We start from the raw sequence: 12,457 nt of genomic DNA on the forward strand, positions 1-12,457 counted from the left end.
AGCTGCGGTGAAGACATAGTCAAGGGCGACTTGAAAACCCAACTGCAACGTCAAGACCCCCCCTCCCCTTCCCTGGCCGTGTCTCTTGCATTCGCCGTCTCCGCACTCATATTGCGCGCTTCCGGAACGCGGGTGGCTGGCCCATGGCCACCAACGAGCTGCAGGTCCCGGTTGTGAGAAGCGGCTAACTAGGTAGCTGGGTAGCCGCAGTGCATACATTTGCAACACGCTGACATACTGGAGGTAACCGGCATCTCAACAAACATACATTTTCCTCTATAAAATGACCAATTTCTTAAAAATTTAATCTTCCCGCCAAGTAACTTCTAGATAGTATTAAAAGTACTTGAAGACCCTAGGTAACCTATCCCCCTCTTTTAGAATTAACATAGCGTATAATACCGAATTTTAAAAAATAGGCCTCTAAAAAGAGGGTAAATTTCTATTTTTCTAATTTTCTCTCTCTTTTTTTATTTCAAAATTGCATTCATTACAAAGATATCTAGATTCTATACTAAAAGAGGATCCTTCTCTTACCATCTTGGGGTCTAGAGAAGCGTTGTGGCGGGAAATAAGTTTTCAACATTGGCCATTTTGTATGGGAAATTGTATGTTCGTCAAGAAGGTCCGGTTAGTGCCTATGGGTGAGATACTGGCGGTGCGGGATCTGGCAGGAGAGCGATGTGAAGCTCTTCGAAATGCAGCAAGTCAAGAAGGCCTGGGGAGGGACGAAATTCGGTACGTTTACCTCGACTAGTTACTCCGTACGTAAGCAGGCAACTGACGCCTGCTGCGTAAGAAGCACACGGGCATTCATGGTAGACACTTGCAACATTGTGGTTCACACCAACTTAGAGCAATTAATATTGAATATAGTTGTCATGATGATGTCATTCAGAATACAATAGTACCTAAATCCACGGCGAAAAGAAAAGCTGCCAATTGAGAACATAGCAGCTACAGATACCAAAGGTGTTACTGGCAGCATGTTAAAGATCTGTTGAACAGTCTACTGTGTGCTGAACGCCGTCGAGATCAAGACGACCACTCTTCGTTTGGTTCTCCCGGTTTGGTTCCCCTGGTTGGGTTGAACCACCTACCTATGCACCAGTTTGTCTACCTGCGATCCAAACAACGGCCACAACGGCAATATAATTCACTTTTGAAAATGGCATTATTAAATAATTAGACTTCCCAGCTGTCTATTTAAACCGCGAAATTCCCCCATTTGGTGGTCGCAATTTCTCAATCCTTTTCATCTCGATATCAACTGCACCTTCGGCCTTTCCACCTGCAACCCCCTAGGTTATTCCCCCCCTCCCTTCCCAGGACTATTCCCTCTTCCTCCTTCTCTCTCATCTTCACTCTCCCCTCTTCTCTCATTGTCTCTATCTGTTCCTTATCTTCCACTTGCCTTCTCGCTCACGCCATGGATGAGAACATGATACAAAACATAGAGCACGTCATACCCTGGCTTCTTGAGCCGATTATCTCGCCCAGGAGCATCATCACTGCAATAACAGTGTTTGCGGCCCTGCTATTCATGCTCGGGTTCCGCAGCGGCATCAGCTTTGAAGGGCTCTTTGATACCCTCCACATTTACTGGGTATCCAACAAGATCCGAAAGACAAAAGAGCTTTTTCAAACAAAATCCCAGATCCAGAAACAAACAGACTGGGTCGAGGAATGGGAATACCTGGACGAAGAGCGGGAATTCCTGAGGCAGCGGGATTATTTCCTTCGGGAGACATTTCTCGACTACGCTGCCAAAGATAAGCTCGACGAACTTGACGGGCTTGATAACTTCGGCCCCAAGCTCTGGGAAGACAAACTAGCCGACTCGAAAGCGAGACTCTGGCTTAACGAACAAAAACATGTCGAATTGACCGGAAGCAGGCCAGAGGGACCCAAGATAAGGAGCTGGGTCATGGAGTCAGACCGCATCAAACGCATGGTATCAAAGATCGGTCTGCCACGATATCTCGCGCAGGAGAAATTCGTCAAGCCATGCAAAGAAAACGGTGGCTGCTGCGCGACGGACTGCGGATGCTGCAGCAAGCCTCGGGACGTCACCCCCAGTGGCGAAGTATTCTACGCCCACTGTACTTCGCTGTGCCTCTGCTGTATCCGCAGAAGGGGATTCGTGAGACTAGTTCCGACCTGGAGGGACGTTCCCGGGTTCGTCGGGTTCACGGATGAAGATAGGATAGCTCAGGAAGCAAAGAAGTATCTTCCGGAGAGTCCAGCAGTCCAACAGACAGTAGAAGGGACAGAGAAGGAGACCTCTGCCTACCAGTCACAGGTCCAAGACTTTGACGAGACTGTGGATGGATCTGTGGACAACAGGCCTCAGTAAGACGACGGCTGGTCTGGATGCATTATAACGACTAATGACTAGGTAATGCTATGTAAAAAAGGAAAAAAGAGCGAGCGCGTTATACGTACCTATAAGCCAGAATGTAACTAATCCCAAATGCTTAATATACGAGTCAATCGTCAACTTACGCTGTTACTCTGTGCATGGCCACCTCGAGGGACAAGTGGTATTCCGCAGGTAGGTGAGGCTCGGATTAGATAACTAACTCGCACGTTAAACTCCGGCGGAAGCCCGCTTCTCCTCCCTCCCCACCTCAGTCGAGCGCTCCCTCTCTCACATCCTCCGTCTTTCCTCCTCCATCAAACATGCGCTTTACATCCATCCTGACCGTCCTGACTGCTGCCGTCACCATGTCTGCTGCCACCAACCCTACCACCACCACCCCCGACGGCCTCGTCATCGAGACCATCAAGGCCGTCACCAGTGACCGCCGCAGTGTCAATGGCGACCAAGTCAAGGTGCATTACCGTGGTACCCTGCAATCCACCGGCGAGAAATTCGATGCCAGCTACGACCGCGGTGAGCCATTGGGCTTCACCCTTGGCGGAGGTATGGTTATCAAGGGGTGAGTCTCCCTAGTGTTATTGATCATGACAATTTGCCTGTTGGCCCCTCATATTCGTTGCTGACTTGCTCTTTGTGTGTCATAGCTGGGAACAAGGGCTTCTTGGAATGGCCGTCGGCGAGAAGAGAAAGCTCACCATCCCACCAAAACTCGCCTACGGAGACAGAGGAATTGGTCCCATTCCCGGAGGTGCCACCTTGGTCTTTGAGACCGAGTTGATGGATATTTCCAAGGGCGAGCTATAAAAAAAATCTACCCGGTACACTGCGGATATCTAACGCCTATGCCTGTCACAGCCTCTGTATTACCTTGTTTTGGATTGCAGAGCCCGGACTCAGAACCGGATAGACAGTGCCATGAATGCCTCTGTTTAGATCGGGTATAACCTAGCGTTTCAACGAGTTCGTACCCATAGTTATGTCTATATGGAATATGATCTAAACTACGGAGACGAATGGTTCATATAAGAGTAGGAGAGGCACTCCCCGTAGGAAATACGTAAATCTGGATCCTATGCATATTTATATGCAAGTAATCTTAGGTGGCACCATTAATGTAGAATCTGTAAGTATATTGATTGTCTAGACTGGGTATCATGCTCCATAATTTAAATCTAACAATGAAAAATTTACAACCAAATAGACAAATACTCAGTCCATCTCATCAAGTTTCCCATCCTGCATGTCACCAGGAATATGCTCTGCAACCAATATTCCAACCATACATTCAGCCAACATGCCATCCCAGTTCACCCACGGATGGATCTCAGCAAACAGCTTTTCCGAGTCCTTGCCAGCACCACGAAGCAGCTCTCCTTTCCCACCAGGGTGAAACGGTGCAAATGGAGTAATGTTATACACTTTCCCCTGATACGACGTCCATGCATCTGTCCCCTTGCGCCCATTATGCTGCTTTAACATTGACGGTGTAACCCTGATCAATGTAGGTGGCAGATCTGCGCCTCGAAGATTGTTCCGCGGATTAGACGTTAGAGCTGCCCAGTCAAGTGGAGAGTGGCCTGGTTCTAAGATGACGGGCCGAGATGATCGTTTTGGTTTTCCCGGGAGAGAGAGGACGGGGAGAGTGCTCGTGGTAGGGCGTGATCCTGGTGGGACGCGGAGGGAGGCTGCTGCTGATGGCGGGGGCCGGAGAGGTGCTCTTAAGGAAGAGGAAGGCCTAGGAGCAGGCGGAGGCGGCGGAGGCATCAACGACGTGCTTGCTGGTGCAGGTGGGCGTTGCTCTGGTACGTTAACAGTTGGAGCAGGAGGCTGAAGCGTCATTGTTGGACGCGGTGAAGCCATAACAGAAGGAGTACTATTCGGCTTCAGTGAGGCACTAGGGCTTACTCCTGAGCCAGAGGACGGTTCTATGGCATTCTTCTTTGCGTCGGAAATAGCTCGAGGTTCGTCGAGTGTTATAGGTGGGATGGCAGATGCTGGTATCGTAGGCTTTGCCTTTGGTGTCGATTCCCCATCCTGGTCGTCGTCGTCCTCACTAGGTGCTGCATCAGCAGGAGTAGTATCATCCTGTCTAGTAGAAGGGAGTTCAATCGAGTTTGGGCCTGGGTTGGGCTCATCCGAAGGAGTCCTTCGTCCTGTCAAAAAGCTCCATGGAGAGAGCAGAAATGACCATGACGTTGGTGGGTGCTTGTAGAGAGTATAGGATATAGAGGCAATTAGAGCCCCTATTCCCACCCACCCCATGCCAATACTGCGCCAACCGAGTTACCACTGTCAAGATAATCTGAAGTCGAGCCCTTTAATATCATGATATCTGAAGGCAGAAGAGGCTCACTTCGAAACAAACTTGATCTGATAAGATGTGCACGTGACACGTCGGTGGAAACTTTTTAATTAAGCTAAGACGAAATGAGAATAATGTAAAGGATTGAGGTCAATTAGATATAATATACACAAGAGATCCAGGATCTTCCTTCTGATCACATTCACTTGAACAGGCGCCCTTCCATAATATCCGAAACAGCAGTATACATGGCATCTGCTGCTGGTGCTGTACCTTTCTCAGCGATATAATTCCCAGTATTCGCAAAAGCAGTGATTATCTCTCCAGTCGGTCCACGTTTGGGAACAAGAAATACCAAGGCATGATTTAACGTGTTAGATCCCTCATGTCCCAAAGTTGGCCCATTAGTCCACGGAGTCGTGGTATCGTTGGCATAGATCCAGCCCCCAGGTGTATACATCACTCCATCTGTGGACGGATAAGGTGTATGCAGCATCTTAAGGGTTTCGTTACTTATCCCGAGTTTTGTGCGTCCACCGTTGAATCCATCAATATGCATTTTAGAAAATTTCACATATGATTTAATATCACAGTGAACGGTGCCCGCGGGACCAAGGGCAGGTGGGTTATCTCGTCTAATCAAAGGACCACCCACAGGTTCAGGATTAGATGAAGAATTATAGAAATAATGGCCCCAGGGGTTATCGATGGATGTCTCTGAGGATTGATGGGGAGTCCCAAACCCACACTTCATTCTGAGAGGGTTGAAAAGTTCAGTCGTGATGATCTGCTCCCAGGATGCGCCATTTTCGACTCCCAAGAAATTTTCGATGATCCGGCCGAGAATCACATAGTTGGTGTTATCGTATGCGTATTGACCCTTGATAGTCCCTAGTTCCTTGCTGAGCGTATGATTTATCATTTCTTTCCGGCCTTCGACAGGGTCAAGGTTGTAGAGGCCAAGATAGAAGTCGGGATCCTTTGAGTAGTCGTCAAAAATGCCTGATCTGTGCGCCCCAAGCATGCCAATGGTTGTATTCCGGTGATCATCATGCATCATATTGGTAAAATCAGGCAGCACCTCCGGAAGAGTGCTGGTCCAGTTGATCAGTCCTCTGTCAACCATCATTCCAATAAGTGTGCCAGTCATTGCTTTTGTAATGGACCCCAGATGGAACTTGTCCGTACGTTTGATGGGAATAGGTTCTGTGTTTTTGCGTCGCCCAGTAACCTCGTACTGTAAGTATCCATTCTTAAACAGCCCAACAGCGAAGCCAGGGAGTCTGAAGTCAGCCCTTATCTTTTCTACTGCTCGAGAATTGGGGCCACCGCAGACGGACAGGGTAGGGTTAAGCAATAACAACGCGGTTACTGCGTATAGTGTTTTTACCATCGTAAATGGAATCGATTATGGAGTTAGACAATTCAGGTAAGGATATGGATGTGTTTTGAGATATCGAAAGGGGTCATTATAGAGAGGGAGGAGCTCGTTTTATGCGGTCCAAGTGCTTCATACGAATGACTCAGGTTTGGTCGAATCAAGCATGAAGGATTCGCCAACCCTTGAATGACAACATGGTTCCCGAATATATCGGTAATCTCAACCAAGTGGTTACGCATTCTATTTGTTGAAAAGAACCTCAACGCTCGCTTCACTTCCTCTAGCTTGTAGAGAAGGGCGTGATGTACGCCAACAGGGTTTAGGGCTGGCCTGGGCTTTTGGTATATGGCAACAAAATGAAGGTGTGCTTGGAAAGGTCAAGCTAGGTTATTTTCTGTTGATGATGCACCACGGGGCACTCGGTGCAGCTTGCACGATATTGGTGCTGCCAGCTGAAGGCCTCCCCTTGGCAGCCTTGACGGTTGTGACGTCGCATGAAGTAGAGTACGAGGGACTTTGTACATGATATTCACAGGTTTGTTCGTATTTTTCCGTTCCTAGACCGTGAAGAGCACTTTCGGCTTGTTTGTGGGAGCTTCAGAGTCGAAAGATGGGATGTCAAACAGAAGAACTTGAACGTTCACAGCCAATCAAAGAAACGGAAAGCTCGTATCTATTTTTGACTCTTCCATAGATAGATGTGTCAAATATCAAATTACGAGTCCAGTAATGTCTTCACGGCGACTCGAAGTTTCCACCATCAGGGCCCGTGTTTTGATAAATCGACTGTGACAACTTCTCTGGGTTTCCATATGACGCTGCACTATTGCAAGAAAAGGTGACCATTATGCAGGATATCAAGATCGCAAAGCGGGAACATCAGTACAATTCCCTTGCTTGATAATTTGGCAGATGGGATTCTATACATCTCTCCAGGGAGGCTCCAGGAGCTTCCGGTTGCACTCCATGTACTCCAACCACCAACCAGATATACACAGTTACTCCGGGGTGCAGACCCGCGTTTACTGTAACTAGTTGACGAAATGGATTGGTTAGCACAACAGCTGATAAATTCAAGAACGAGAACCGCTATACATACCATGCAAACTGATAATGAGCCCTTCTGGCCTGAGGCCTGAAACATAGGCACAAAATATCGCAAAGATGTTGTGCAGGGTGATATGACCGCCCCAACTTGGTCTACGCCTGACATGAAAAGAACTACAAGTCCACAGCGTCCCACATGATTCCCCATGGGGGATCTTCATCTCAAGATGCACTCGGACCGCCGCTTAAAAAGTCAAGATGATACAGACGTAACGAGAAGTTAGTTATTTACCTTATCCAAAATATGGACGTTGAAGGGTGCCGGGTCGGGTAACTAATCTCCTTTCCCCTTGCGTTGAAGACACGCAATCGACGGGCGTGGAGATATATAACTATCAAGGCACCGAAGCCCTCAGCGTGTAACATCAAAATAAATAAAATACCTCGCAGTCCACGGGTCTAACATTAGACACTACGCCACTAATTTCAGTGTTAGCCAAGAAACTCCTTGTTGCGCGTCTCATCCCCGTTACCACCATGGCTGACACTTGAATGTCGTTAGTTGTCGCTCTTGGCCAGCGCACAGGGAACTACCAGCGACAGGAAGTGCGGATACAAGCATTACCACCCATCCCCACCCACGAATCGGCATTGTTGGAGATCTACCGGCCCCTTGAAGCAGTGCTTCATTAACTGCAGCAAGAAACCGGGCGAAATCGCAAATACTTAGCTGCAGCTGTGGTCTGTTAGAGCTGAGCGTCGAACGTACTACAGGGGATGAGGGGGCTTGGTGAGACGCAACGGCAGAAGTGAGGAGATTTGGTTGTGGGCCGATGTATACGTGTGTGATGCGAAGGAAAAGTACAGCGATTGTCCATGTTCAAGCAGAATTCGATTTGTTAATTGTAATTAACTAGCCGGCTCCCCTGTCCAAGCTATCAGAGAGCAAACGGCATGCTATATCGGCAGGACACCATCCACGTCTTTTTAAATGTTCATTGGTGTCGTCAAATACAGCTGGTAACGCGCAAACTCACAAAACTCCAGTCCGTAGTACTTTTCAATAATATCAATTGTGCAAAATACAAAAGGACAACCTTTCTTTTAACCCTGATTAAAATGCAGGAGATGAGAATAGAAAATTTTTAAAAAAAAAAAAAAAAAAGGTCATCATGAAAAAGTGTCGCCCTAGGCCCATTTTCCGAGTAGCGCCATCAGCAAGGCTCCAAGACACAATAGGCCGAAAGCAGACAAGACGGTTCGGATGGGTGCCCGCCGCATGGATGTGCTGAACATAAATTCGTGGGCCATCAGCTCGACCAGTGACGTGTACACGAGAATTCCGGCCGAGATAGAATCAAATATACCGTTGACAATGAGTGTTGTGCGGCCCTCCGGAGGGTAGGAATTGCGCACACCCAGGCCAATGGCGATGGCAATGGGTGTCGATAGGCCAAAGGCGATCGCCAGGAGGTAAGGGGTGTGTCTCTTTGAGTTGGGCCATGGGATAGTGGCGAGCCGAGAACCAAGGCCGAGACCCTCGAAGGTCTGGTGGAATGAAAGCACAATAAATAGTGTTTTAAACTCTTGTCCAGCAACGGCAAGGGTGAGTCCTATGAAAATTGAGTGGAAGATGATGCCGAATTCCAGGATGAAGACAGAAGTTAGCTGTGCGCTATAATCTTCTAGTAACGCCATATGAGAGGCCTCGACAACATCAGAGCCGCCGTCCGATGGATGATCCTGGGAGTGTCCAAGGTGATCGTGGTTATGGTTGTGGTTGTCTGAGCCGTTAGCCGACTTAGGCTCGGCAGTGACAACGCCTGTTTCAACCTGGCGTTCCGGTTTCGGGTGGTCATGGTCATGGCCGAAACGTGCATATCTGATGACCATCAGCTCAACAAAGAAGAGGATGATGATGGTCATGAGCAAGATGCCTTCGACCCAGGGGTATTCTTTGATGGGGCCGGTTAAGCAAGGGTGGGAGAGTGCTTCGTGTGCGGGAGCCATAAGGTGGATGAAGGACGTGGCAATGATGACACCAGAGCCAAAGAATTTGGCGACGAAGAACACCCATGAAGGAACCTTGGATTTTGAGGGTGAGTTGGGGTCACGCCTAGCAAAGACAGGTAGAATAGCACCGGCCGAGGAGCCAACAAGCATGATGAAAATGGCAACAATGCGGAGATTGAGCTGACCATTGTAGTCGTTGCCGTTGTTGCAGGCTACAAAGGTGGCATCCCCTTCGCCACCATACCGCCTCGAGAGAGTAGCAGATACTAACTGGTCCATGATATTATATTACCAGCTGAAGGAATTGGGGATAAAGTAGAAGTTGGTGTGCGCTCTGAGGGGGAAGGAAATAAAACTATTGAAACTGCTCGGATCGAATGAGGTGGGTGAGAAAGGAGGTGATTTATATGTCCAACAGCCAGTTGGGAGCCAAATAAAAAGGAAAGTTAGCCCTCCAACACAACCGGCCCAAAATCAACGAGACTTCTGAATTAGACGAGAATTCGTTCGATGGAGGGCAGAGGCCGGAAAAAGCAAAGGCAGGGTTGACAATATTGACGGACTCGTGGCACTTGCACTTGAACAAGGTTGGCTGCAGGTATGGTATATTTCCGGACGGCTCAGAAAGCAACCAATTGAGGGTATGTGCTCGCAAGGTCGGTACACTCAAAAGTGTATATATAGCTTCCGGCAACCAGTCGGGAAAGGCGAGGGCGTTGCAGAGTGGGCGTGAGGCTGGAATTAGTGTCGACAGAGTGAGGGCGGGAGGGAGGAGAATGCTCGAGGGGAATTGCCAGTTGTATATCAGATATATCTCTGCATTCTCATGCTGCCACCTGCATGTACAGGCCCCGTGTGCGTGTATCAGTGTATCCTGCAGCCGTCACCAGGCCTTTCGCTCTGCTCTTTTGTTCTGCGATTCGACTCCCGCGTGTCAAGATGAGGGCGCTCCGTACTGGTCGTCCCTCTTCGTGATCAAGAGAGTCCAACCAGCAAAAAAAACGAGAAGCAGAAGCAAAAAGAAAGCCATGCATGAGGACCTTGAGAGCAAGGATGACCGAATACCGGCTGAGTAAGCCTCACGTGTCGAATCACGGGACGCGGCAAGACAGGAGCGGCTTGGAAGCCTTGGCCACAGCGATCGAGCGGAAGCGACATTGGCTGTGTTAAACAGGGAGACAAAAAGGGTCCAGTAGGAAAAAGCACCGGGAAACAGCCAGCGTCAAAGGAGGGGAGGAGTGAGTTTTGGTAAGGAGATGCATGATAATACCGCAGATAAGGAGTAGCCTGTTGGATGATCCGTGATGAAACAGCATGGATACCCACACGCGAGACGAACAGTAGTATGAGCCAGATAAAGAACAGGTTGAAGCTCAAAGAGCGAATAAGGGCCCTAGTAAAAGGACTGGTTATTAATGTAGCCCGAGTATCTCGCCAGCTTCTCCAAATGACGAGCTTGGGGTCGCTACTGCTGTTTCTTGACCAGCAGCTTCGGGACCATCTCCATCTCCGTCCTGTTGCTGTGCGCTGTCAGAAAACTGCAGCTCGAGGCCTATCCCTGCGACGAGATACCAGGCAAGCATCCCAATCCCAGCTACCACCGTCAACGCTGATGTTATAGCTTCTCGTCGCCTACTCTGGGCGACTAACTCCATAATTTTTTGCTCATGTTCAGCAGAAACATCTTTGCTCAGCTGTTGAATGCGCCTGCTAGCTCGAATGTCTCTCACGATTGGGATGGCATCTGCAAGAGACTCTGCGATACTAAGACCGATCCCTGCTATACTTGCTGGCTCAGATTCCTGCCATGGTAGTGTTGTGGCAGTCCGACTAGTATCGACTGATTCAACCTTTCCGCCGTAGCATTTCAATTGGAGCTTCTCAAAATACTTCACCAATTGCGGTGAATATTTATGCACGCCTTCTCGAAGCCATGGTGACGGCGTCTCTGGAAAGATCGCCAGTGATAGGTATCCCAGGGCCACACAATCTAGACTACACGCCATATCGTTGTTCAATAGGTATCCTTTCCCGTCCAGCAGCTCTACCAGTGGACTCACGAATTCTTCTGTTAATCCATCTAGTCGGATGCGACTTTGCTGCGACGACTTGCTTAGGAGCCCACTTATCGTTTCTTGAGACTTAGTAGCAAGACTCTTTGGTATCTGACTTGATGCAGATAGCGCCTGTCGTCCACCTTGTTGCTCCTTTTGCTTCTCTTCCGTCGCATCTAGGTCAAGGTGCGATAGTCCAAGGTGTTCTGTGCGAGCCTTTGCCCTTGATCGTAGTCGAGGCGGCAGTATCCACTGGTTCGGCCATTGCAGGAGGGATCCATATGCAGGTGAAGTAGTTGCATAGTAGTTTTCACTCGAAACGTATAGCGAAAGATCAATTAACGGTTGTCCATAGCATTCAAAAAAACTCGAGAAGCTGTATTATCTCTGCGTTAGCCCTCAATTTTGGAAAGCTTCAGTGTTCTCCAGTGTTATGTGGACGAGACTCACGCGATGCAGTCAGCCGTTTCCCGTTCATCCAACCACCTGTTGAGATCCCACTCTCCCCCAGAAGATTTTTTCAAAAAATCGACAATGTTGCGAAATCGACTAATCCATCGTGAGCCTGTCCAAAGCGCAGGTAGTTCATCTGTCAAAAAGGTTAAGTTAACAAAACAAACACTGCCGGGGCGCCCAAGCAAAAGATATAAAAAGACAAAAGTTTCAATGGAGTATTTTGAGAAAAAATCTTACGCGTTGGTACTCTTCCAGGATCGCTGTCTGCAACCAACACCCATTTGTCTGATCCACCATTATTCGGACCGATAGCAAGAGAGAAGTATGCAATGGTGGCCAGACATTGGGGATCGATCGAAGGTAGGCCGAACGCCGGACCCCAGACGTGTAACTCCAGAACCATGATTAATAATATTACAGGTGAGAAAGAAGAAAGTAACCAGAAAACCCAGCAGCCAGGATGAAGAAAGGAAACTGCCGATAAAGGGAAGGAGAAGAAAAGCTCCTTGACTGCGAGGTCTTTGGCGTTGACGCTGATGTTGAGGTTGGTCATCAGCTAGGTCGAGGTCAGGTCAGCGGGCGGCGAATTAGGCTGGACCATTTTTTTTCCGTCATTGGAATAACGCCGAAGCTCTGGTCACGTGTCGGATGATCTCCCATTGACGGGACGACCCATAGATCGCTTCTTCTTAGTTACCAAACTATGGACGGACGGGCCCCTGACACTGCCGTCAACAAACAGCGAAAACCTTTTACCCATATGTAAAGTAGCTTCACTGGTCGATACCACGCAGGAGACTCAGGATGTGCAACCATTTTGT

General features: G+C 48.6%; 6 protein-coding genes across 6 annotated transcripts; 3 read left to right on the top strand and 3 right to left on the bottom strand.

The window, feature by feature from the left end:
* Nucleotides 1-1,429: 1,429 nt before the first annotated feature.
* TERG_05851 (uncharacterized protein) lies at nucleotides 1,430-2,356 on the top strand (the record flags this gene model as incomplete). The annotated part of the gene is made up of 1 exon (XM_003233934.1): nucleotides 1,430-2,356. One exon carries the CDS (start codon nucleotides 1,430-1,432, stop codon nucleotides 2,354-2,356), a length of 927 nt encoding a protein of 308 aa, XP_003233982.1.
* A 326-nt stretch (nucleotides 2,357-2,682) lies between these two features.
* On the top strand, nucleotides 2,683-3,187 carry TERG_05852 (uncharacterized protein; the record flags this gene model as incomplete). Its single annotated transcript, XM_003233935.1, has 2 exons — nucleotides 2,683-2,942; nucleotides 3,028-3,187. 2 exons carry the CDS (start codon nucleotides 2,683-2,685, stop codon nucleotides 3,185-3,187), a joined length of 420 nt encoding a protein of 139 aa, XP_003233983.1.
* A 405-nt stretch (nucleotides 3,188-3,592) lies between these two features.
* TERG_05853 (uncharacterized protein) lies at nucleotides 3,593-4,645 on the bottom strand (the record flags this gene model as incomplete). The annotated part of the gene is made up of 1 exon (XM_003233936.1): nucleotides 3,593-4,645. One exon carries the CDS (start codon nucleotides 4,643-4,645, stop codon nucleotides 3,593-3,595), a length of 1,053 nt encoding a protein of 350 aa, XP_003233984.1.
* A 242-nt stretch (nucleotides 4,646-4,887) lies between these two features.
* TERG_05854 (uncharacterized protein) lies at nucleotides 4,888-6,078 on the bottom strand (the record flags this gene model as incomplete). Its single annotated transcript, XM_003233937.1, has 1 exon — nucleotides 4,888-6,078. One exon carries the CDS (start codon nucleotides 6,076-6,078, stop codon nucleotides 4,888-4,890), a length of 1,191 nt encoding a protein of 396 aa, XP_003233985.1.
* A 2,254-nt stretch (nucleotides 6,079-8,332) lies between these two features.
* On the top strand, nucleotides 8,333-9,825 carry TERG_12342 (uncharacterized protein). Its single transcript, XM_047751311.1, has one exon. The coding sequence runs from the start codon at nucleotides 8,999-9,001 to the stop codon at nucleotides 9,308-9,310; it is 312 nt and encodes a 103-aa protein (XP_047606709.1). The 5' UTR covers nucleotides 8,333-8,998; the 3' UTR covers nucleotides 9,311-9,825.
* Nucleotides 9,826-10,281: 456 nt separating this feature from the next.
* TERG_05856 (uncharacterized protein) lies at nucleotides 10,282-12,208 on the bottom strand. The gene is made up of 3 exons (XM_003233939.2): nucleotides 11,874-12,208; nucleotides 11,631-11,769; nucleotides 10,282-11,556 (listed from the first exon to the last, which is right to left on the bottom strand). The coding sequence occupies exons 1-3, from the start codon at nucleotides 12,187-12,189 to the stop codon at nucleotides 10,539-10,541; spliced, it is 1,473 nt and encodes a 490-aa protein (XP_003233987.2). The 5' UTR covers nucleotides 12,190-12,208; the 3' UTR covers nucleotides 10,282-10,538.
* Nucleotides 12,209-12,457: the final 249 nt, after the last annotated feature.

The sequence above is a fragment of the Trichophyton rubrum genome, assembly GCF_000151425.1.
Source record: "Trichophyton rubrum CBS 118892 genomic scaffold supercont2.6, whole genome shotgun sequence".
NCBI classification, from domain to species: Eukaryota; Fungi; Ascomycota; class Eurotiomycetes; order Onygenales; family Arthrodermataceae; genus Trichophyton; species Trichophyton rubrum.